Here is a 27,565-nt window from a genome sequence, read left to right on the forward strand (position 1 = left end):
AATGTGCCTCATCGAAATAATGGTTTTAGACCCCAAGTATGTTTGTACGATATCCGTTTCAGACAATTTTGAGTCGATCTAGCAATGTCCGTCCGTCTGTCTGTCTGTCTGTCCGTCTGTCTGTCTGTCTGGCTGGCTGGTGCGCACGATAACTCTCGAACGGATCAATCGATTCGGTTTAAATTTTGGGTATCGAAATATTTTGTCCAGATTTGATTTAAGTTCGAAGATGGACCATATCGGTCCACTCCTTCAGGTACCTCCCCCACAAAAGTTCAAAAATGTTCGGAAAAATTGTCCGCACGATAACTCTTGAAGGGAGTAACCGAATTAGTCCATACTTTGCACATCGTGACATTTCTACCAGACATAGATGAGGTTCCAATATGGACCCGATTGGTTCACTCTTTCGGGTACCTCCCACACAAAATTTTGCTTCAGTGCAGTTTAAGGCCTGCTCTCGAATCGCTTTGATTTTTGTTGCAGCCACTTGTATTCACTACCCCCATTACGACGATATAATTTTTTTCAGGAGCAAGTCCATATATCCTCAGAAATCAGCACGAAAACTGCAAACAACCCATATAATACCATGTGTCGTAGTTGGAGTGTACGATAACTCTCGAACGGATCAACATATTTGGTTAAAATTTTGGGTCTTTCAATATTTTGTCCAAACTTAGTTTGAATTCGAAGACAGACCATATCGGTCCACTCCTTCCGGTACCTCCCCCACAAAGGTTCAAAATTTTTCGCCAAGATTGTGGGCATGATAACTCTAGGAGGGAATAAACGAATTGAGCCAAACTTTGCTGTTGGTAATATTACTTTCAGTCATAGATCGAGTTCCAATATGGACTATATCGGTCCACTCATTTGAGTACCTCCCACACAAAATTTGGAAAAAGTATAGTTTAACAACTCCTCTCCGATCTTATTAATTTGTGACGCAGCAGGTTGCACTTGCGGCCCCTGTTACGACGTTGTAATTTTTTTCGTGGGAAAGTCCATACTTCCTGAGATAATGACCCAAAAAGGTCCAGAAAATCCTACCGGCACCACCTAAACTGGCTAATGTGTAAAATATCCCTTTAAGAGAGAAATCAATTTAGCTCAAACTTTGTAAATTGAAAAGTAAAATTGTAATATATTTAAATTCAGAAAATTAAGTACAACATATTTAATTATATAATTATTATGTAAGGAAAATATCCATAGACTAATAAAGAAAAAAAATATTTCCTACAGATTTGTATTAGGTCCGAATATGTACTACATCGGATCACTCCTATGGGTACACCCTACCCAAAGTTTGGAAAAAATGCACTCGTCTTGGATCATTCTGAATTTTGTTGCAACATGTAGTTTTTTGCGGCCCTTTCCATCCTGGAAAATTTTCCCAACAGCTAAAAAACCTACAGAAGTAATGTGTTAACTTTTTTTCTTCGGGTACGTGGCTGAGGGTATATCTCTGTCGGCTCAGCTGACTGATACTTTCTTACTTGTTTTTCATAACTACACGCAGTGCGATCCTATAAACCATATTTGACACTATTTTGCGTAAATTGATAAAGGTTTTTCCATTTTTGGCCAACATTTTCGGAGATTTGGCCACTGTGCAGCGCTTAAGAAGTTTTCAACTTTTTTTCAGCCATGAGACTGTTTATACCCTCAGCATTTATGCTAACGAGGGTATATGGTAAATTTCAAATTTCCTTTACAATTACATAGAAAAAAAATTAAAAACTTTTTTGGCGAGCACATCCGCCATTTTTGGTACATGGGTTACGAAAAAAATCGTGGTTTCAAATCTGTTCGCGTTCACAAAATTGGATGCTGCACTCAAAAGTTATATGCGGTTTTACTCTTTTGTAAAGAAAAAATATTTAAAAATTCCTATTGTGTTGTAATAAGAAAATGTATATATGAATCGTTAGCAGCATTTGATATCTATTCGTAGATGCTAAAATATTTGCTAAATTTATTTTTATTTTCGCGGAAAATCAAAAAATATTGAAGAAATTTTGGAATAAATTTTATTTATTCTAAATCAGAGGCCAAAAAATCTCTAAAAAAATAATTTAAAAATACGTACAGAATCTAGACAACGCGTAGAAAAATGTGAGTCCAAAATTATAAAGATCGCGCTTATAACTTGCATATTACAGCAACAACAAAGAACGGAAACTTATTGTTGAAAATTATTTCAAAAATATATTTTTGGTTAAATACGAAAAATTTGAAAAATAAATGTTGATAGTTATTCCATTATTTCGCTAAATTTCCATCCAAATCCTGAAGTATTTTGCTTAAACTTCTACGAAAAAAGTAATTAGTCATCGTGAAAGTATATTTGCTTTCTGTGATAAGCAATAGAAATAAGAAGTAGAGAGTAATATTGAAATTACAATCAAAGAAAAAACATAGAAGTTAAAAACCGAATAATTCGCAAATTGGTTTAAATCGTTTGAGGTGCATGCGCTTTTCGGATACAGGGAGTCCATGTCTATTAATATGCATGGATTTTCCCATGTTTCATTCAGCGGCCAAAGTGTGCCATCAGTTGCACCTTACTATTCAAAAAACCTTCAAGTGGGCAAAAATTACGCGATGTGCATATGATTATAAGTTGCATCCGATTTCAATGGCCCTCTATTAAAAATACGTCAATATAAATTATTTTAGACAGATTCGTCAAGAACTGCGGATGTGCCACCGCATTCTATTTTGGGATAAATAGGGATATTACTCCTGATTCTTTGTAATTTGTGACACACCATTTTGGCAAATATTATAATCGCGTATAAGGGTTACATTTATGTAAAAATAATCAAAGAAATTCGCGGTTCAATTCGCGGAATTGTCAAAATATATTTTTCCAGATTTTCCTACTTTCAAGGTATCTATATCCGGCGTTTTAGTAGATGGATTCGACCGCGGAAGAGCTCATTAGATCCGGCACGTAAAAAAACTAAAATCACGCGGGGTTCAGGGGTACCTGTACGACAGTTGTAAATTTTAAAGCCAAAAAATAGGTTTTTTCAGAAAATTTACGCACCAAATTTTCGCCGTTGGACTCTTATTACTAGGAAGCTGTACGGAGCACACTCATGAGATATACATCGAACGACGTGGAATTGCGAGCTCTACAATCCTATAAACTAGTTTGGATTATTATCTAGTTGCACCCTCTAATTATAAGAAAAATTCGAAAAACACTGAAATCAAAACTTCAAAATGTCAGCATCGATTTTAGGGGGATGCAGTGTATATATCCAAAAGTCATACACTAGAACCATGTTGCCCCAGGGGTATTGTTTAGTTCTTTCTTTGAGCACAGGTTCAAATTTTGCGTGGTTTGGCTAGAAATCAAAAAAGAACACAAAAAACATGTTTACTTCAACACATTTTTCCCATTTTTTTATATTACCACCAACGCAGCTTCCACGAAAATTATTTGTTATGGTCCATATTATGAGATCGTGGCTAAAACACTTCAATTAACATAAAAATATTCATATTTTATAAAATATATTAACAGTTCGCGACTTATTAAATGGTGAACCTCAACTTCAACGATTATAAAACTTTTTTGAATATTACCATATAGACTTTCATACGGGCAAAATGTGCCTCATCGAAATAATGGCTTTAGACCCCAAGTATGTTTGGACGAAATCCGTTTCAGACAATTTGGAGTTGATTTAGCCATGTCCGTTCGTCTGTCTGTCTGGCTGGTTGGAGCGCACGATAACTCTCGCACGGATCAACCGATTCGGTCCAAAATTTGGCTTTTTTGTCCAAACTTAGTTTAAGTTCGAAGATGGCTTATATCGGTCCAATCCTTTCGGTACCTCCCCCACAAAAGTTCGGAAAATTTGTGCGCACGATAACTCTTGAAGGGAGTAACCGATTCGGTCCATACTTTGCACATCGTGAAATTTCTACCAGACATAGATGAGGTTCCAATATGGACCCAATTCTTCCACTCCTTCGGGTACCTCCCATACAAAACTTGGAAAATTTCAGTTTAGGACCTGCTCTCGAATCAATTTGATTTTTGTTATGACAACTTTTATTCACTGTCCCCTATACGACGGTACAAGTTCCATCAGGGGCAAGTCCATATTTCCTGAGAAAATAGCCTGAAAGTTGCAAAAAGCCCCTGTGACACCGTGTGTAGTGTTTGGAGCGCAAGATAACTATCGAACGGATTTGCCGATTCGGTAAAAAATTTGGCCTTAGTAATATTATGTTGAAACTTAGTTTAAGTTTGAAGATAAGCCATATCGGTCCACTCCTTCCGGTACCTACCCCACAAAAGTTCAAAAATGTTCGGAAAAATTTTAGCCACGATAACTCTTGAAGGGAGTGACCGATTTGGTCCATACTTTACACATCCTAATATGTTTATTAAATATAGATCAGGTTTGAATATGGACTATATTGGTCCATTCCTTCGGGTACCTTCCACACAAAATTTCGGATAAGTTCAATTTAAGGCCTGCTCTCGAATCACTTGAATTTGCTGCATCAATTACGATGGTACAAGTTTTTTTCAGAGGCCCGTCCATACTTTTTTAGAAAACAGCCCGAAAGAGGTAAAAACCCCTATGGCACAATATGTAGTGGCTGGAGAGAACGATTACTCCAGAACCGATCAACCAATTTGGTCCAAACTTTGGGTCTCCTAATATTTTGTCCAAATTTAGTTTAACTTCTAAAATGGCCCATATAGGTACTCTTCTTAGGGTACCTCTCCCACAAAAGTTCAACGTTTGTGCCTAAGTGCAGTTAAGGGTCTGTTCGAAGGTCATTTGTAAATGTATACTGATGGTGATCATTGTGGTCCGTAGACAAGTCCATGCTTCCTGGCATACTGGTTCAAAATTTCTATGATGACCCACTGAAATGACTAGTGAGCGCGATATCTATCGAAAATATATGACTCCCTAAATAAGATCCAGTTCCATAATGGACTATGTCTGTCCATTCCCTCAAGTACCTCCTCCGCAAAACTTTTTAACTTTAATCCTAATCAACATTTTTGTCGGCAAGTTCAAATGTCCAAAAAATGCCACAACATAATGAAAATACCATAAATACATTCGACGAAGATGAAAGTTTCAATTCACATAGGCTGAGGGCAGAGGGGGAAGTCAGTTGGCTGAAAATCGGCGGCGCGCCGCCGCCGCTCGTTTTCTTCGAGTCGAGCCGCCGCCGATTTTGTCGGCTCAAATCGGCTAAAAATCGCCAGCCGTCAAATCGGTAGAAAAGGCGCGCGCCGACAATTTTCAGCAAAAATCCATGAAATTTCGCGATATACATAGTCCCGGTCCACACTTGACTCATTTCATTGAAAAAATGTCATGAAATTTTGCTTTCTTAGTAATTTTATGAAATTTCTGTAGTGGGGAATTTGATCTAAGAACCTCTAATTTCATGAAATTTTTTAATGAAATTCATTCTAGTGTGTACCGGGACTATTTAAACTACATGTTAACTAAGCTGAAATTTAGCCGCGAGTCGGTAAATAAGTCGGCGCGCCGCCACCGATTGTCTTGCACAGACGTGAGCGAGCGAGCCGAAAAAATCTGTCGGCTTCGTTGTCTGGCTGAGGGTATATCTCTGTCGGCAAAGCCGACTGATACTTTTCTATTTTTTGTATTTAGTCTTTGTTGAGTGTTATAAACATTCCAATTAATATTTGTTAGTACAGGTCGTATAGCCCTACGGTACCTCCCGATTTTCGGTATTTGGAAAGTTGTGGCCTCAATATCACACCCTATTCAACAACTATTCACGTCCACGTCTTCATATAGCTCACATAGAACGGTATCTCCCGATGGCTGAAATTTGGTATTTAGTATTCGATATGGGTATTAAACATGCCTAGAGATTATTATGCACATTTTAATATAGCCCCGTAGAAGAGGTATTGCGGATTTTTGGATTGGAAGGTATTATGATACCGCTTGATGTGAAGTATTTTAAGGGATTGATTTACCGTTGGGACTGTAACACGGTATTTCGGATACTGAATGGTTGGCAAACATAGTTGTAGCATTGGTTTAAAAGAAAGCGATATTCTTCAGTTAGCGTGGCGGAAAAGCTTAGTACTTTCATAAATAAGAGGGAACTAATTGTTTCATTTTTTCAATTTCGGATCGGCAGAACTTTACGCCGTTCTTTCATGTTTATGTTCTGATGAGCACCACCCACGTAGGCTTGCGTATGTCGAAATATCAAAAACTGTTTTATTGGTCTGATGATGGATGAAAAATATTCTTTAAAAACACTATGCAACACTGAAAATGCAAACAACTTCTAGTATGCATTTTTTGAAAGTATATATTGAAAGTATATATTTGTCCTGTCAGATCCAGTTCGGATTGTATGGCCTCACCTAAACCGGGCTAAAACTACAGTTTTTTGCATTTATCGGACCATTATCTCAGAAACTATTAAGAATTTGGCCTTGCTGTCTTTGGCAATATTTTAGCCCTAAACTAGTAGAACTTATCTTTCGAACAGAAAACATAAGAAGAACACCATCTAGGGCATCAAAATCGATTAAATATAGAACATTTTACATAATTGCTGAAATTCTTGTCAGTATCAGCTAAACTATTGGGAGTTGAACCAAGTAACGCTTTGCAAAAATCTTCCAAATAAAGTTCTCAGCAATTCTTCAGAACATTCTGAAACTCTAAAATGCTTATTTCATGTTTCAGCGGTATTTTGCATCATATCTTTTACAACACGCATTTCAAACACAGTTCAGACCAACAGTTTATTCTCGCATTTCGGAATTATGGAATTTTTCGATATTTTATACAATTTGAGGCAAAAACTACATTTTTCGAGTTCATTACTTCTACATATATTTTATTCTTACCCTTATCTACAAATTTGCTTCAGAGGTGAGATGAATATTCACAAAGGTTTCAGAGATATAGGCCAGAATTGCTTTAAAAAGTCAATATTTAACCATGTTTAGATGGAGCTATAAAATCCAAGCTGGATCTAACACAACAACTCCCAACTAGGGTTTTTGTCGTTTGGGTATGTACTTTCAAAAAATCCTCAGCTCAAATTGTTTGCACAAGATTACATTAAAAATGTTGCACAGTGAAATCCACGCAATAGTCCGATTTCAGATATTGTCATGTTCTCTGGGTCCATACTATGCTAAAATGTTCCGTTGGTTCGTTTGGAATACGAAACTTTTCCAAAATAAGGTAGGAACATTTCTGTCAAAAAACTTATATCTTCTTATATTCTTAAGAGGTTCAGGAGCTCCCTTGCCTTGCAGGTGTCTTTTGAACTTTCGCCGATGTGCTCCATACAGCCATTTTTCATTTGTTGTGAACCTTACAAACATCATGATCATTTCATTGGTTAGACTTTGCTATTTCTCTCGATTTTTGAGTCAGTGTCACAATCAATATCTAGACGGAGACGGAGATTTAAATGCAGCTCAAGCATGAATCGAATACATTTTTAATTTTGAAAATCAATTTTCAATATTTCGGTACTTTTGACGGCTTTAATTCCTTCGTTGAGTTATTCATTGCTACCAATGAAAGTAGGTACACCGAAATTCCGCTTGAATTTTATTAATTTATTTAAATGCCAATAATGGTGGCTTTATAAAATAACAGAACAAGGCTTAAGTGATTTCTTCAAATATTGCCTCGCAAATATTTAATAAGTAATAAAGTTGGTAAAGTTGAAGGTAAAGTAGCGCACACAATATACATTTTTATTGGTTGGCGGAAATAATCCTCTGTAACAAAAAAAATTAAATTCTTTTGATACAATGGACCGACCAATTGTTGTTGCTGTTGACTGAATTGGTTACTTTGCGCTCTTGACAAAAAGTATATAAATGTATATATCATACACTTAAGTTGCCTTTATATATGTACATACATATGTACGTATACTGTGCTAGATGTGCATGTGCATATTTTAGTTTAGTGCTCTCCACCACTTTTTCATTTTTTGTCCATAGTTGATGAATATTTAAACAATTTGCTGTTGTTAACGATCAATTAAATGGAATCTGCATGGCCGTAATGAAATGTGAAGAGCATTTTATTTTTTTTTTTCTGGCGAATTTTTGTTTTGCATGTGTTTATAAGTTTATACAGATGTATATGTGTGTGTTTCAATGTTAAAGTGTGTACTCAAATGTCTGGGAATTCCACTATATACAATATATATATGTGTGTGTAAAATTGTGTATAAAATTGTGTACGCTTTAAATCATGTTTAACATAATTTTACTAATTAATTTCATTGAAATATACCGAAAAATACCTCATTTTGGCTGTGCTGGATGCTGTACTGTAATTTGCAACTGTAATTCAATACGAAATTGTACAACCCATGGATATCTCCAACTCTTGTCCTCACCTGGATGCGCTACTCAATACCCATAGCCATGCCTGGCAAAAAGAATACCATCGTCTATGCCTGCTGTCCAGAACCGTATGTGGATGTGACATTCACAATACAAATACGACGACGGACATTATATTATTTTTTTAATTTAATTGTGCCGTGTGTGCTGATATCATCAATGGCTTTATTAGGATTTACATTACCACCCGATTCGGGTGAAAAACTTACCTTAGGTATGTATAAAACCAAAAGAATTTCTTTTTTATTTCATTTATATTTTTTCAATTTATTTAAAAACAAAAAACCAAACTTGGAACACAACAAATTCGAATCGATTATTTTTAAAACTATAATTTTTTTATTATAACAAAATATATATTTTTTAGTTTTTAAGAATTTCTCTATTACAGCCAACCACAAGAAAAAATACAAACAAAATTGAAAACAAATTTTACAATGTTGAAATTGTAGGTAAAAAGTTAAACACAAAACGTCTTCGTAAAAAATAAATAACTTACAAATCTAAGCCAGCTCTATACTTTTAGATTACCGGTAGCGAAATGAGGCAATGCTGGATTGTGTAAAAAATTACTTATGCAAATTAGTTTAAAAACAAACAACGTAATAAAAGAAATTAAAAAAAAAAAAAAAAAACAAAATATTAAAGTGTTTAAAAAAAGTTTTTCTTTATGAAACTGTCACGAATTTGCATGATTTGAGCTTCAAATTATATTTTTCAAAAATAAAAAATTTCAAAATAAATTTATTAACAAAAAAAGTCAAGTTTTAGTCAGCAGATGTTCTTTGGAATCTTAACAGGGGTTTTAATGAATCCCCATCGAAAGTTCTATATTTTAAACCAATCATTAAGTATGCAACAAATTTTGTTAATTATTACATCCATAAAGTATGCAATACATTTTGTTATATTTGTATACCCCTAAAAATATGCAATTGTTATAAATTTCATATCTGTTTAAAATTTGTCGGCAAATGTACCTATAACGATTGAGTTCATTCATTTCATTCAGTTAATTTTTTGCGGATCGGGATGGGGAAATTCTTTACGCATCTGACGATGTCGCCACAAGTCGGGCTCGAGTCCAACTCGGCATCGCTTTCGCACTACTTCGAGGGGGATCCCTCAAATTGGTGTTCGTGAACCACTTCGTCTAGTTTTCAACTGCGTCGAGGCTCCGCATTAGCTTTTTAAGAGCTCGCATCAATATATTTTTATACCCTCAGCATTTATACACTACCATGCGAAGATGGTGCTTATAGGTCCACTCCTTCCAGTACCTCCCCCACAGAAGTTCGAAAATATTCGCTAATATTGTAAGCGCAATATCCCATAAACGAACAACCGATTTGGTCCAAACTTCGGATCTCGAAATATTTTGTCCAAACTTAGTTTATGTTCAAAAGTGGACCGTATCAGTCCATTCCTTAGGGTACGACCCACACAAATGACCAACTTTTTTGTTTAAGTGCGATTAAGGGTCTGTGCGAGAATCCTTAGGAATTTCTTACCGAAGGTAATCCTGGTAGCCCTGTTTACAGCGATATGATGTTTTTCGTGGGTATGTTCATGTTTCCTAATATAATGGCCCCATCGAGAGGAATGACTCCCAATAAAGGAAACATTCCTTTATGTACCTCCCCCGCAAAACTGTTGAGATTTTATCCTAATACATATTTTTCTCGGCAAGTTCATACATACTAGCCTACTTTTTTACTTGTTTCTGGCTGGGTTCTCTCTTATATCGTAGAACCTCTCTCTCTCCCTCTCTCTCTCTCTCTCTAGACCATGAGGAACCCTCCTAACATGCCTGGACGGAGGAGTCTTATCTGCTTGGTGGTAGGGATAACACTCACTGTAACACCCCAACAAGTACTGCAACGGAGGACATACATACCAATGCAAACGGTCCACTGATGACATGCGGAAGCATTGTTAACAACAGATAAACCAAATAACTTGTTTTGGTTGCCGCCGCAACGTTGGTTTTACGACAGCAACCAAAACGATAGTCGTACTATCGTTAGTTTGCCAGCTCTAACTCTGCGGCATTTCCAAAAGCGGCGTTTTGACAGGTTTGAATATGTTCCATTGCGTTGCTTTTATGTTCGCTGCATAGCTTACCGATCGACCTATCTCGTCAACAAGGTTTCTTTTTCTATATCCCATGCTGGCGAATGCTACCCCTAAAATCTTGGGGAATTCTGCTACCATCGACCAGAACATTCAACTCTGTTCTCATCTCCGCAGTCTATGTGGTGAACCGAGTGGATGTAAACTTAGTGGCGGATATTTGTATATTTCTCCCACGGTAAAATGTGGTAAGACCGAACATATGGGAGTTCAGCCTTTAACAAATTACATCAGGGAATGTACCAGACGCATTGATCGTACAATCATTCCCATATGTAACGATTTCAATGGGGTTAAATACAGAAAAGGTGAAGGTACTTCAATTGATTATCCAAATTTTAAACTTGGAAAGAATTCTCCTCAATGTCCTCAAATAGCGTGGAGTGATTGACAATATCAGAGGCTTTTCTAAGTCGAACACCACAAACACTGACCTAGCGCAGGGCTTTCTCTGATTAAAACATCGACTGATACGTGTTTCGATTGTTTACGGAACCCATGACTACGATTAGCAACCGAAAAGCTATTTCTAATGCTGAGAAGTAGTAAAGCCTCAAGAGAGCTACGGCCAATGGCTTCAGTAGCAGGACCACCCTGGCCATTTACAGAGTTGGCCACGATGTAGTTGGCTAGCGACAGATTGAGAACTTTTGTGAGATACTGGACAACTGGCTCATCCAGCTGTTTCAGCATTACCATTGAGATACCGTCCGAGCCTAACACTTTAAACTTTCCTAATGACATTTGCAACATCATCCATTGTAAATTATGGCGTTTTTTTCTTAGGCGGGAAGAGATCTAATGCGACGTAGTACTCTTCTTTTCGCCCTGACACTACCAAGGTGCTCGAAAAATAATCGTTTAAAATAACTTGCTCTCCTCTTCGCAATTGTCAGCCTAACGTCCCCAAACGTGACTTGGGTGCTATGTTCCTTTTTCTCCAGGGTTCGAGAGTGATTTAACCATTGCCGACAATTCACTTATCCCGGCTAAAAATAAAATAAAAATAAAAATAAAAAATAAAATTGACTGACCCAGGGTAAGGGAGCAACATTAACCCTTACCCTGGGTCAGTCAATTTTATCAGAGCAGGAGTAGCTGCCATCGTTATAGTATTTAGAACCATGCCAAAACCATTGATGATAGGACTCGTATATCAGATATATATTCACTGGACAATAGACGTAGACTATCCCCGCATTTTCACATACAATATCAGGAACCTATGACTTATCCTGATGACGTTATTTTAGTTTATAGTACTAAAATACGTATTTTTTCAAAGTCCGATCTGGGTTATCAATATTTTCCGTATATATATATTCACGATAGATATTTCAAAAACAGTTTGGATCGAGCACACGTAATCTTCTGAAGGAATTTATTATGAAAAAACCTCAATAAAATATATTTTGTGGCCGCAGATAACGAAATGTGAATAAAAACGGTAGAATATGGTCCTAAATCATATATAAATATAATATAAATATATATATAAAAGGGAAAGCTTCTGGAGATGTTAGATATTATAGCTACAAATTTCTTTTGTTCAAAGACTCATAATGAAATTACATTGGGAACATTTCTTCTTTTGACACAATCCCCAAAAAGTGAAATATTTTAGGAGATTTTGGCTCAGTATGGAATAAATTTTAATTAAGAGTCTAAAAGTTTAACAAATAATTTCTACCTATAATATCGAATTTTGTAACGTAATTTTCTTAACAAAGTATTTTACTTGGATATCTGGTTTGTTCTGGGGCTTACAGTGAAATTTTGTGTAGAACATTTCATCCTTTAACTTCTTTCGTCTAAAACTAAATTTCATGTTACTTTCATGCATCAACTCGAAAAAAGAACAAAACTAATTTATTCAAAAAATATTTAGGTGTTTTGTTGGCAAAATTGATGTATGTATTTTCTTGATATATATTGTAAATGCATATTTCATTTATTTGGCGACTTATATTGAAATTTGATGGAGAATATTTTTGTCTTTGACGTCTTCTATTTAGAACGAAGTTTTGTGTGACAAAACTTAATAAACTCAGATAAAGTACAACATTAACCCTAAAACGTGATTTTACTTTTGGCAGATTCCTGGCGTTTAGGTACGATTTAGAGTTTAGGTGTATTCAGGGACGTATAGTAAAATTTGATGGCAAATAATTTTGTAGAATATTTTGATCTGACACGATCACATTTAAACGGAGTTTTTAAACGTTTTTAAAACAAGTAAAAAGTATCGGTCGGCTTTGCCTCAGCCTGTGTATATTGAAAAAATTTTTTCCTAAAAATACGTATGTATTTACGGGGTTTTAAAAATGTTGGGCGCTTGAACCGTCAAAAATGTTGATTAGGATTAAAGATCAAAAGTTTTGCGGAGGAGATACAAAAAGGAATGGATCGACATTAACAATTACGGAAGTGGATCTCCAGCCACTACATATGGTGCCCATGGGGTTTTTACACCCTTCGGGCTGTTTGCTCAAGAAGCGTGGACTTGCCCCTGAAAAAAAATGTTTACCATCGTAATTGAGGCAGCGAATGCAAGTTGATTCAGCAAAACAAAGTGATTCGATATCAGGTCTTAAAGTGAACATATCCGAAATTTTGTGTGGGAGGTACTATATCTGGTAGATATATTAGGATGTGTAAAGTATGCACCAATTCGGCCAATCCCTTTAAGAGTTACCGAACTAAAAATTTTTCCGAACATTTTTGAACTTTTGTGGGGGAGGTACCTTAAGGAGTGGACTGATATGGCTTATCTTCGAACTTAAACTATGTTTGGACAAAATATTACTAAGGCCAAATGTTGGACCGAATCGGCAGATCCGTTCTAGAGTTATCTTGCGCTCCAACCACCTCCCTCGGTGTCATAGGGGTTTTTTGCAACTTTCATGCTATTTTCTCAGGAAGTATGGACTTGCCCCTAATGAAACTTGTACCGTCGTATGGGGGGCAGTGAATACAAGTTGCTAAAACAAAAATCAAAGCGATTCGAGAGATGGCCCTAAACTGAACTTTTCCGAATTTTTGTGTGGGAGGTACCCGAAGGAGTGGACCGATTGAGTCCGTATTGAAACCTTATCTAAGTCTGGTACACATTTCAGGATGTACAAAGTATGGACCAAATCGGTTACTCCGTTCAAAAGCTATCGTGCGCACAAATTTTTCGAACATTTTCGAACTTTTGTGTGGGAGGTACCGGAAGGAATGGACCGATATAGCCCATCTTCGAACTTAAACTAAGTTTGGGGAAAATATTGCGAAAGCCAAATTTTGGACCAAATCGGTTCATCCGTTCGAGAGTTATCGTGCGCACCAGCCAGCCAGACAGACAGACGGACGGACATTGCTCAATCGACTCCAAATTGTCTGAAACACATTTCGTCCAAACATACTTGGGGTCTAAAACCATTATTTCGATGAGGCACATTTTGCCCGTATGAAAGTGTATATACCCTCGTTAGCATAAAGGGAAAAGGGACCAAAAAGACCCGTTTAGTGACTCGCATGAGTGTTAATTTTTTTCATAAAAAGATACCTCGCATTGTTGTCAGTAATATTGCCAAAGACACTTTATACCTAAAATGCAAAGATTTCAGGGAATGTGGTGTCGAATATTTCAATACCTGTAGACATGGGCGGAACTTGCCACTCCTATTTAGGGTACTTTCCGACGTAGACTTTCAAAACGCCGATACACGTGTCTTCCTTTTTTCGGTCCTCTTTCATAATCTGGCCGAATTATCTTGTAATTATTTTTTGTGTTGTACAGTGTAATTATATAATTGTTCCACAAACATCTCATACGGTGCAAGAGAGACTCCTCTCATATCAATGAGTGCACACCGATTCATATTAGCTCAATGGTATGGGCTAATGACGGATGTTTTTTTGCAAGTGAAAAAGGAAAACCGAAGATTCGAATCCACACAACCGCCACTATGTGACATGTTTCGCCTTTGGTAGAGGCTCATCAGGCACACCGGCTGTCGATATGGATATGTCTGATGAGCCTATACAAAAGGCGAAACATGTCACATAGTGGTGCCACATCATCGGTGATAAGGCCCAATTCTAACGAGAAATTAATTAAAATTAATGTGAAAAATTATCTACGCCCCAAATAGGCAAAATTTTCAAATAAATTAAATTACTTCTATTTGATTAATAAGCCCAGATCGTTTATTTCTAAGTCAACTCCCCAAAAAGAGAAGGTGAGACTTATATGTAATATTTAGGACAACGCGATTCTATAGTAGCTCAATGACATGAAACCTACCTATAAGAACTAAATCCAAACGAAGCAATATGTGGTTCCACCATCGTCAACCTCTAGGTGTCAAAGGTAGTAATCAGATGACTTACTTAGCCGAAAGGAGAGACAAGGTAATGCCTAAACAGAAAAAAATTTTAGCCATTTGATAAAAAAATTCGAAGATTCAATCAAAAATTTATCGATTTACCGACGATAAAAAAATTGTCATATTGACAAAACTCCATAAAATTATTTGATCACAAAGTAAAAATATAACTGATAAAATATCGATAAATATTTTAGTCAATATGTGAAATATTTTATCAGTTGTATTTTTACTTTGTGATCAAATAATTTTATCGAATTTCGTCAATATGATAATTTTTTTTATCGCCGGATTTTTTTCTGTGTAGATGTCAACATTTCAAACAATAGTCGGGTTCCAAATATTCATACTCTCATAGAACTGAACATTTTCTCAAATAAACAAGGTTTGAACTTAACTAGATTATTAAATTGACCCCTTAGGAGGGTGGTATTGTACTCATGAGACCAAATCTTTCTTGTGAAGTATTGCATTGTCGGGATTTTCTATATTCTACAATATTTTCCAACTGCCAATAAATCAGCTGATATGATATTTTAAACAAAAGGGATTGCATACTTTTAGAAGAAAATATGGAAATCAATTGTAATGAGTCCGTCCGTCTATTCCCTTGATGTCGCTACTATGCATCGAAATGTAATGGTATGCTTCTCAAAGACGACTTAAAGAACAATTCATTCAACGAACTACCAAACAGCAGTTTTTTTTTTTTTTTGAAAATTACGATTTTTTTGTTTTCAATCAAACAAAAATGTTCTACAATAACATGGAGATTAGTTGTAATTCGAACTAATTTGGGTTCTAATCGTCTTAGAGACACAGGCCATAAACTCCTTCAGTACAAAAATATTTGTATTTATTCAAGTCACCCTGTAATATCTTAAAATTAAAATATATTGCATACATTTAGGATGAAAACAATATTGCACACTTAGCACAGGAAAATTTCTAGAAAAATAAATAAATCCTTATCATAAAAGAACTCTGTTGCCTCAAAATGAAACAAAAACTTGACTTTTATATTTAAATAAACTAAAACATATTTATTTACATAAAACCTAGGAATATAAACAAAAACTAAAAACGAAACAACACCTTGCTTGGATGCTGAAAGCCCACCATGATGCAGTTAAATAAACTAAAAAATATTAAATTAAAAAAATAAATACAAATAAAAACAAGTTTATATTAAAAATAAAAACACGTTAAAAAGGTTTATAAAATAATAACATATTTTTATATACTTTGCAAAATCAACTTGAATTTTATGGTTTCCTCAGTTAAATTTACTTTTGTTTCTTTTTTATAAACAATGAATATGTTCTTTCTTTTTTTTCTTCGAATTATTTCAGGCGTTACTATTCTACTGTCACTAACAGTATTTCTAAATCTTGTTGCTGAATCAATGCCGACAACGTCGGATGCTGTTCCTCTTATAGGTACACAAAACCAATTCTTTTAGAGCTAGAAAAGCAAAAACCAAAAAAAAAAAAACAACAACAAATTGCATATGTTTTTCTTGTTTTGTTTTAATTTTTAGTTTTTAGACAAATTTCAGCAATAACAACAAAAAAACAATTTAGAGAAACAAATTTAGAAAGAAAACTAATTCAAGGAATTTTACAAAAGCAATTACTTATCACCTTGCCATTGGCTTTAACTCCAAAGAAAGAAAATCTTAATACAAAATTTCCAACAATTGTGCTTTCAAAATTCCTTGAATTACTTTTTTCATAGCATTTTGAGTTTAATTTCCTTTATTTGGTTTCCTTTAGTGCTTCTTTTGTTTGAGCTATGCCGAATATATTGATTTGTAGTGTCCATGAAATGACAAAAACCAGAGATTAAAAAATCAAACATTTCAAAAGAATCTGCCATTGACACATAGAATGATGCAAACAAGAAAAAAAAACGCAAAACACATACACACACATCCTCATCCAACACAAAATACCAATTATTTCGTTTAGATTGTTTTCTACTACCCCATCCTTCCTTCAATAGAGGAATGAAATGGAATGTAAAAAAAAACTTAAAATGGCTTGGTTAGTAAAAAACATAGCAAACCTTGTATAAGAATGATTTTTGCATATATAACAAGCCAAACCATCAACAAATTTCATTAAAAAATTATTATTTTTGTAATATAGAAAGGGCAAAAACATTGGTAAATGGTTTGGAAAATTTTAAACATTGTCAAGTTTTTGGAATAATTAAACATCCAGATATGTAAGCAATTGCTACTAAAAATGTGAACCATAGGACAACCCTATCACGGCTTCACATATTCAATAAATAAATAAAATCAGTGGATTTTGTCATGGGATAACAAACAACGTAGGACATCTTTGGAAAATAAATATTGTGTTCCATTTGCTTTTTTAGAAATGTTCTATACACAATTTAATTTGATTCACTCTCTGTATTGCGGATGATGCTCTGCTAACAGTTGGTCTGTTCCAGTACTGCAAGAATCTAAAAATTTGTACTATTTTTTCCGATAACATAAAGGAAAAAATGTTATCGTAGTAAACAATAGTAGCTTCTTGCAGGTTCTGGAACAGAGCAAGTTTCAACACTGAAAGAAAAATGTTTCATTGATTTTGAACCAACGTAGAGTTTCATTGAATAAATGAAAAGTTTCATTAAATAACAATATTGTGTTTCTACATTATTCCAATGAAATTTCCGCAATTATGGAATGATACTTCTTAATTAATTCAAAAAAGTAGTTAGAAGTTACAATTCTATTATTTCTATGAAATTTTCACATGAATACTATGAAAAAATAATGAAAGTTATTTTATGAAACTCAATGAAACTTCTTTATTAATACAATGAAGCCTTACGTTGGTTCAAAATCAATGACAACTTTCATTGATACAACGAAATTTTCTTTCAGAGAACTACTTAAGGAAACACTGAGGTTGATGTACAGAGTTCAAATTGCTCAAGAGGAATGAACGAATTTATTGAATTTCGTTCTGTTTAGCTTCTATTTTTGAGAAGCGATATTGTCATCTAGTATTGCTTGATAAATTTAGTATTACATTTATTTTACAGAGGTGTATTTTTAGCTGTTAACTTTAAATTTAAAAATCAATCACAAGAGGAAATATGAAAAGTTATAAAATCACAATGATAAATGTACAAAAGCTTAAAAGTGTTACTATTGAAATATAGATGGCGTTGCAAATATTAAAATATTGATTGCTTCAGTCTCCCCCTCTGATGCTGAAAGCGTCCCGATTAAGCTTCAGAATCTGTAATGATGTATTGTTGAATCTGCTACATTAAACTGCATCTGTGTAATTGAGTTATTGGATCTGCTTGGTAAACTGTATGAGGATGATGAGTTCTTAAATTTTGCTCAGGTATCAGATTGTTTAATCTGCTAAAATTTCAATAATGGTGTGAATATGGCGTTATAGTAGTTTTATTGCATGTCAAAACCACGTTGCACAGTGGAAAAAAATACCGATCTAGCGCGCCAAAAGTCAAAAATATCACATACGCCAATTTAAAAATTATTATTGCAGTACTTATCTAAAGTGTCCACAGAATGCAACGGCTATTAAAATAATTTATTTTGCATCAGTCTACGCGGAATAACGGTCCATTTTTGGTTGCCATTTTTTGAACTAGTTTTCATAATATAGTTTAGTAGTAAATTTATGATCGTCGCATGCACTCTTCCTACAAAGTAATTTTAAAGCTTTACTGATTTTAACATTTCGTGAAGCAGGTGATTTAAAAAATGTTGAATATAAGATGTTATTTATTGCAACTCGGATTTTACACTTAAAACATGTGACATCCGATTTTTTTTCCAAATTGTGCACTTTGTTAAAGCTATTACTAAGGAGTGTCGAGGGATGGCGCGTAGATTTTTTATTTTATTTTTAGTACACATAGTTCTTAACCAATTTGTAAAATTTTAGCTGCAACAAACTGCAACATTTTATTTTATTACTATTTTTATTAATAGTATTTTTTATGTAAAAATGCTGAAATTAGGGCGGTACCTTCTATGGGGGCCATATCAATGCGTGTACCTGTGCCGAAAATTATCCGTCGGAACATTTTATACCACCAACGAAGACTAAATGTCAACTCTCAGCTATTTCGGTTGGATAATGTGGCTAAAACCTCAAAAATTACCGAAATCGGTGGTACCGGCCTATGGGGGCTATATGAAAACGTGGACCTATACCGAAAATGTTTATAGGTGTGTATGCATAACCCCCACGGAGACTAAATACCAAATCTTAGCCGTTTCGATTGGATAATGTGGTAGAAATCTTTAAAATACCGAAAATCGATAGGTACCATTCTACGGTAAAAATACAAATTTACCAAATTTATTAATAAATGAATAATATTATCAATTTATAGCTGTTCATATCGAATTTATGGACAAACATGCAATAAAACATAGATTTGTACTTTTGGCGCGCTAAATCGGTACTTTTTTCCACTGTGCGTTGTAGATTTTCTTCGGAACCTCCCCCTGTAGTAAAACTGCATTGTTGTTGAAATGAACGGCATGATTTGGTGGATCCAGAAATGATGTATATTCACACTCTGTAGGTACTGATGATGCACTATTATCGGTTTCATGTACTTCAGAAGCATTGAAGTTGATATGTAGCGTCCAATTTGCGTGATGATGCACTGCTATAGGTTTCATGTACTTAAGGAAGCATTGAGGTTGATGTACAGTGTTCAAATTGCGTGATGATGCACTATTATCGGTTTCATGTACATCGGGAAGCATTGAAGTTGATATGTAGTGTTCAAATTGTTCGGTCGTGTTACATGGCCACTGAGTTGGGCGCCAATAAAGAAAGAAGATGCCGAGATTTTTTGGTTTATTCACTCTCTGTATTGCGGCTTTGCAATCATGTCAACTACTTAAGGAAGCACATTGATTGAAGTACAGAGTTCAAATTGCTAAAGAGGAATGAACGAATTTTATTCAATTTCGTTCTGTTTAGCTTCTCTTTTTGAGAAGCGATATAGTCATCTAGAATTGCTTGATAAATTTAGTAGTACATAGATGCTTATATCAGTAGTATTAAATATATTTTACAGAGGTGTATTTTTACCTGTTAACTTTAAATTTAAAAATCAATCACAAGAGGAAATATGAAAAGTTATAAAATCACAATGACGAATGTACAAAATCTTAAAAGTGTTACTATTGAAATATAGATGGCGTTGAAACTGTAATTATTAAAGTGTTGATTGCTTCAAAATTAATATTGCGTTCGAGAAATAAATCGAGTAACTCGTTCTTAAGTCCATTTATTATTAGACCGCTATCTTTATCTCATACAACGGCAGATGGTGCTGGATTATGTTATGTTACAATATTGTGACATAAAATTATGAGTCTGTACGATAACTTCTCAAGTAAAAAGTACTTGCAAGTACTCAACAAGTTCTTAGTAACTTCTTTCCACTAATTTTACTCTCTCGAAGTTAAAAATTTGAGGAATGTTATCGAACAACAATTTGCAAAACCTTGCAAGAAGTCATCCGATTTGACAAACAAGAAGTTTGGCGGATAAGATTTAATTTAACAATCAAATGTTGTTTACGAAAATTATTTGATTATCCATTGCTACAAAAATAATTATCTTTCCATATCATAAATTAACGGCTGGCAGTCCACATAGTGTTCCTCCCAAATCCATGGATGTCCCGCTTTTTGCTGGGATTTGATACCTCAGAAATAAAACAATCACCACAATCTACAACATAAGTTATTTTACAAAATAAGTCGTTTTCCATCATTTATTTAGATATCTCTTCTCTTTTTTATACCCTCCACCATAGGATGGGGGTATATTAAGTTTGTCACTACATTTGTAACTACTCGAAATAATCATTGTAGACCCCACAAACTATATATATTCTTGATCAGCGTGCAATTCTACATCGATATAGCCATGTCCGTCCGTCTGTCCGTCTGTGGAAATCACCCTAGCGTCCGAACGGATTGACGTAGGTGGATGAAATTATAGGTCCACGCTTTCGTATAGCCCCCATACAAAATGACGCGTGACGCATCGTCCTTTTAAGGAATTTTTAAGATATTTGTCCCATTTTACCACCGAATTGGTTGTAATTTGGTATTTTGTGTCTCCAGAGGCCAACAAACTTTCCTACCAAAGTTGGTTTATATAGGTCCACGTTTTGGCATAGTCCCCATATAACGCCCCATATAAAGTACGCGTCATTTTAACAAATTTTTGAATGTATTAGTCCCATTTGACAACAGAATCGATTGCAACTTTGTATTTTGTGTTTCCAGAGGCGTAGAAACATTTCTACCATAAAATGTTTATATAGGTCCACGTTTTGATATAGCTCCCATAGGACGATATCTCCCGATTTTCGGTATTTTGAAGGTTTTGGCCTCATTATCACACCGAGATGGCTGAAATTTGGTATTTAGTCTTCGTTGGGGGTATAAAACTTCCCCTCCCAGAAATTTGTAGGTATAGGTCCGCGCCATCATATAGCCCCCATAGAACGGTAACTTCCGATTTTCGGTATTTTGAAGGTTGTGGCCACATTAATCCACCGAAATGGCTGAAATTTGTGGTGGAGGGTATAAAAAGTTCGGCCCGACCGAACTTAACGCTTTTCACACTTGTTATCTTGTAACTATTTTAATAACCAAATGTTTGTTTATGTTTTTGCCAAGAATTGTTAAGTCACCCCCCCCCCCCAAAAAAAAAATCGAATTTAAATCAACTGTATAAAAACTTCCCCTCCCAGAAATTTTTAGGTATAGGTCCGCGCCATCATATAGCCCCCATAGAACGGTAACTTCCGATTTTCGGTATTTTGAAGGTTGTGGCCACATTAATCCACCGAAATGGCTGAAATTTGTGGTGGAGGGTATAAAAAGTTCGGCCCGACCGAACTTAACGCTTTTCACACTTGTTATCTTGTAACTATTTTAATAACCAAATGTTTGTTTATGTTTTTGCCAACAATTGTTAAGTCCCCCCCCCAAAAACAATTGAATTTAAATCAACTGATCAATCTTGCAAATTCTTACATGGAAATTGTTATTACATGATTGTTATGGTTGATGTCAAAAACATTATTAAAATACAAAGAAACTCAAATCACAATAATATAAAATCGATTGTGTTTGTTCTCAAAAGTTGTTAACAGAACTCTGAATGGCCGATCTTCTATAGGCCTTGGTACAGACCTTATGTTATAGTTTACATTTGTTCTATTGTGTTCTGTTTTGTTTCTGTTATACACAAGCGCTTCCTAGGGTTTAATAGTAAAATTTAACTGCATTATGCCCAAAGACATACAATGGTAAAGATTGGACAAAGACATAGAACTGTAAAGATTGGACATAGTGCATAATGCAGTTCAATTTTACTATTAAACCATAGAGGGTGTTTCTGTATAACAGACAACTAACCGAACACGACGGCAACAAAAACAAGTATAACATAATTTTATGTCACCATATTGGAACATAACATTATGTTAGACCTCCAGCGCCATCTGTCGATGTATAGTATCAATGTAAATGTCCCATCTTGTTATATTTTATGTCTTTGGATTGGACATCATTCACAATGGAGTTCAATTTAAATATTCAAGCATAGAGTGCGTTTATGTATAACAGACAATTAACAGAAACAACAGCGTACATCAATGTGAACTATGTTAAATATAACATAATTCATGTCACAATATTGTAACTTCACATTATGTTAGACCACCGGCGCCATCTGCCGATGTATAGTAGCAATGTCTATGTCCCATCTTGTTATATTATACATCTTTGCAATGGTAAAGATTGGACATCATTCACAATGGAGTTCAATTTAAATATTCAAGCATAGAGTGCGTTTATGTATAACCGACAATTAACAGAAACAAAAGCGTACACCAATGTGAACTATGTTAAATATAACATAATTCATGTCACAATATTGTAACATCACATTATGTTAGACCACCGGCGCCATCTGCCGATGTATAGTAGCAATGTCTATGTCCCATCTTGTTATTTTATACCAAAGACATACAATGGTAAAGATTGGACATCATGCAAAATTTTTTTAAATGTTCATATTCAAGCATAGTGGGCGTTTATGTATAACAGACAATTAACAGAAACAAAAACGTACACCAATGTGAACTATGTTAAATATAACATAATTCATGTCACCATATTGTAACATCACATTATGTTAGACCCCCATCGCCATCTGCCGATGTATAGTAGCAATTGAAATGTCTCATCTTATAATATTATACATCTTTGTTTATACATCTTTGTTATGTCAAATTTTTACAGTTGTATCATGGCACAATTACCAAGGTAGTGGCATCGTAAAATTTTGAATATGTTATGTCAAAACTTTCTTTATGTTGTTGGGGGAATTACAACAAAAATAATTTTTTTATAAAGGGATTTGACTTTTCATATTCGATCAGCTGCTGTGATACCACTACCTGGTAGTTCTGCCATGAGTTGTATGCATAGACAAATAAAATAATAGACAGAGAAATTTTTGTTGTTTTTGTAGGGGTCGCCCTAACGAAAACTACGAAGACATCTCACTCATGCTCTGTTCCAGAACCTGCAAGAAGCTACTATTTTTTACTACGATAAAATTTTTTCCTTTATGTTATCGGAAAAAATAGTAAAAATTAGTAGATTCTTGCAGTTCTGGAACAGACCATCAATTGCATTTTGTTTTGTGGTAAATTGCAAGATTTTGTTTATATGAGAATGTAGATATGGTCAAAGACTACCCAAATGTTGTCTTTTACCAGCGTAAATAGTTTAAAAATGTATAGCTATTGCCCTTTTAAAATTGAGTGCATATCTAACTGACTCAATTCATACTCAGTGAGAGAATTTAGGTGAGAGGATTTCTTTGTCTATTATTTTATTTGTCTATGTTGTATGTCTTTGACTTATGTAACGATCTCACTCCTCTCAGTTAAGTGACTGCAGAGACGAGTCAGGTAGAACAGGAACTTCACGTGGTCTCTCTAGACTAGGGGTGAGCACGCCTGTGTGCTAGCACACAGGCAAATTGTGAAAACGTACTCTTAATTTTTTGTGAACCATAAATAATTAAAAGTTGATGCAATTTTTTATTTATATTTTTTAATAATTTGCATTGTGGACGATTTTAGACAAGATTAATGTTTAAAAAATGTTGAAATAACTTATGAAACATCAAGAAAAATTAAATATTAATTCTCTCTTAAATTTGCCTCTTTCTCGATTTTGCTCAGCTCTGCTCTAGACCATTGATGCTCAAAATAAAAAAGAGAGTAAAGTAGTGAGAGAATCACAAGAAAATTTGTATCAACATTTAGTGCAATGTTCGGCAAAAAGGGGCACACGTGCCCTTGATGAGAATAACAACAGAACAACCACCTCTCAGTCTTCGTTCAGAAGTCAAAGAAGAAGGTTCTGTTGTCGGTTGTTTCAATGATTTTTAATTTTAGCAATGCATTAACGCACACGCTGTTTGTGGAGAGAGCGAGAGAGAGTCGTATGCGTGAGGCCGCAAACAATGCATTTGTATTGGTGCCGATACCTGATTTAGTGGTTGCTAGACCTGTGACCAGTAAACATGTGGCGGGTGTGTGCGGTTTTGTTCAGTGTCCCCACTAAAATTATGCGTATATCCATGCACATGTTTACTTGTCGGCTGCTCAGCGACGACTGATTGTTATTCTCACATACGTTAACGTATATGGATGATTTGGCTGCTCTAGACCAGAGTGAGGCAGAGAACATTTTTGGGTCTCTCTTGTGCTCTCAATGAGCGTAAATTTGTTGTTGTTCACAACGTGTTAGCATCTACACAGGTTGTGAGCGATAACAAATTTACGCTCACTTAGAGCACATGGGCTCTCTTGTGAGTCACAATGCCTCCTCCTGCTCTAGACGAAACAGGCGTCTTAATGCAGGTTGGTTTCAATTGAAGATATTCACTAAATCCTACACAAAGAAATTCTCGTTGTTTGGTGATTTATTTGACAATTGTAGCTAGTCGTCCGTGACAACGCAAAGAACGCGATCCAATGCATTATGCTAAACTTGGATTTGGGGTGAATTTTGTAATCGAACATTTGCTTCAGTTGAACTACAACGCCTCTCATTTACCTAGTATTCACGCTTGTTGTATTTGCAACAATAATCACAATTGACCCTAACATGTTGAACTAATCTAACAAATTCTACAGTCCTTCTGCATTTTTTGTGCGCAGCCAACTTAGAGGTAGTTTACACTATCTATCAATGTCATATGACACGAAATAAAAACATTCCATATCTACCCACGGAGGCAATGTGGAGACGTAATTTTATTATATTTTTGTAGGGGTGGACGCACAGAACAAATGGCGCAAGGAAAATCTCCAATATTCCACATATTAGTGAATATTTAACGATGGAAAATTTCATGTCATATGACATTTACATATAGTGTAAACTTTAATTTCTATAGATTCGGTCTGATATTCAAAGGTCTTAAGGTGTTTAACGTTCAAGTGCATGCTTCACTTCTCCAGATAACGCATGCTTACCAAGTACACCTTCACCCGAGCAGCTAATCCTTGTGGATGCCTGACTGATATGGGATTGGGATTTCAATTCCCTCACCGTTGCTCCATAGTATGACGACAGCATTGAACTTATAACAAAGCGTCTTGAAATGTCTTTTGCGTTATGCTTCCTTTGGCTCGTTGATGCTATTGTCGGATGTGTTCGTGCTACTTTCGGAACAATCAGGTATCTCTGATTCATTGTCTCTTTCGTTTGGATGGGTTGATGGTATTGACAAAATGGTATGGTACTTTTTATGCTTAGGTGTCGACAAAGTGAGAAAGTTTTGACTCAAAGGTCTGCAGCATATCGAAACACATTTATCCATCTTAACGTATACAAAAATTAATGTCCAGAGGAGCTGAGTCGATTTGCCTACGTGAGTCCTTCGGTTCTCCAAACTTGAAATGATACTGCTCATGTTTGGGGCTCCCAGAGAGAAAGAGTCCTATTGTGTTGGGGATGTTCGAAAAATATGTATAAATCGGAATTTTACTTTTTTGGGAAAATCGACATCGTTGTATTCTCCTGCGATTATCTCCGTCTCTAGAGAGGATATTCCAAAACAACTTACCTTTACATTAAGGCAAACTAGGTTGACATATAAAGTATACATATATATTCTCCATGTAACAATGTCCGTCCATCCGCCTGTCTTTTGAAATCCAGATACAAATCGCAATATTTAAGATAAAGCTTTATAACTTGATACAGATGTTTTTTACCCCTATGATGTTTGATATTACAAATAGATTCTATATCGGTTTCCTCGAGTCTTTATTTTATCTGTGGGTGGTGAAATGAATATTCAAGTCTATCCAGCTCCGCGTCCTTTGAGACCGTCCCACAGTGGAAAAAAGTACCGATTTAGCACGCCAAAACTAAAAGTCTATGTTTTATTGTACGTTTGTCCATAAATTCGATGTGAACAGCTATAAATTGACAATTTTACTTCATTTATTAATATATTTGGTAAATTTGTATTTTTACCGTAGAGTGGTAGTTATCGATTTTCGGTATTTTAAAGATTTCTACCACATTATCCAACCGAAACGGCTAGGATTTGGTATTTAGTCTCCGTGGGGGTTATGCATACACTCCTATAAACATTTTCGGTATAGGACCATGTTTTCATATAGCCCCCATAGACCGGTACCACCGATTTCGGTAATTTTGGAGGTTTTAGCCATATTATCCAACCGATATAGCTGAAAGTTGACATTTAGTCTTCGTTGGTGGTATAAAATATTCCGACGGAGAATTTTCGGCACAGGTACACGCATTGATATGGCCCCCATAGAATGGTACCGCTCTAATTTCAGCATTTTTACATAAAAAATGATATTTATAAAAATAGTAATAAAATAAAATGTTGCAGTTTGTTGCAGCTAAAATTTTACAAATTAGTTAAGAACTATGTGTACTAAAAATAAAATAAAAAATCTACGCGCCATCCCGCGACACTCCTTAGTAATCGCATTAACAAAGTGCTCAGTTTGGAAAAAAATCGGATGTCATATTTTTTAAGTGTAAAATCCGAGTTGCAATAAATAACATCTTATATTCAACATTTTTTTTAAATCACCTGCTTCATGAAATGTTAAATTCAATAAAGCTTTAAAATTACTTTGTAGGAAGAGTGCATCCGACGATCACAAATTTACTACTAAATTATATTATGAAAACTAGTTAAAAAATGTCGACCAAAAACGGACCGTTATTCCGCTTAGACAGATGCAAAACAAATTATTTTAAATGCCGTTGCATTCCGTGGACACCTTAGATTAATACTGCAACAATCATTGTTCAATTGGCGTATGTGATTTTTTTGACTTTTGGCGCGCTAGATCGGTATTTTTTCCACTGTGCGTCCGTGGCATAACGTATATGTCCTTATTAGATAATTTGGCATCATCTTGAATACCTTCTAAAGTATTCTGCTGGTTCATGCTAATGGATTAACTGTTCTCTACCAACAGATTTTAAATCCTCGGTGTGGCTGAAAAAACT

General features: G+C 35.1%; 1 protein-coding gene across 1 annotated transcript in view; it reads left to right on the top strand.

Annotated features, from left to right (window-relative positions):
* nAChRalpha6 (nicotinic acetylcholine receptor alpha6) overlaps positions 1-27,565 on the top strand; it is a 961,717-nt gene that overhangs the window by 853,980 nt on the left and 80,172 nt on the right. The window contains exons 10-11 of the mRNA XM_073967234.1: positions 8,448-8,642; positions 16,287-16,373. Of these exons, the coding sequence (XP_073823335.1) occupies positions 8,448-8,642; positions 16,287-16,373 (282 nt within the window). The remainder of the gene's footprint in view (positions 1-8,447; positions 8,643-16,286; positions 16,374-27,565) is intronic.

The sequence above is a fragment of the Musca autumnalis genome, unplaced genomic scaffold, assembly GCF_047663935.1.
Source record: "Musca autumnalis isolate F117 unplaced genomic scaffold, ASM4766393v1 scaffold_2, whole genome shotgun sequence".
In the NCBI taxonomy this organism is placed as follows: Eukaryota; Metazoa; Arthropoda; class Insecta; order Diptera; family Muscidae; genus Musca; species Musca autumnalis.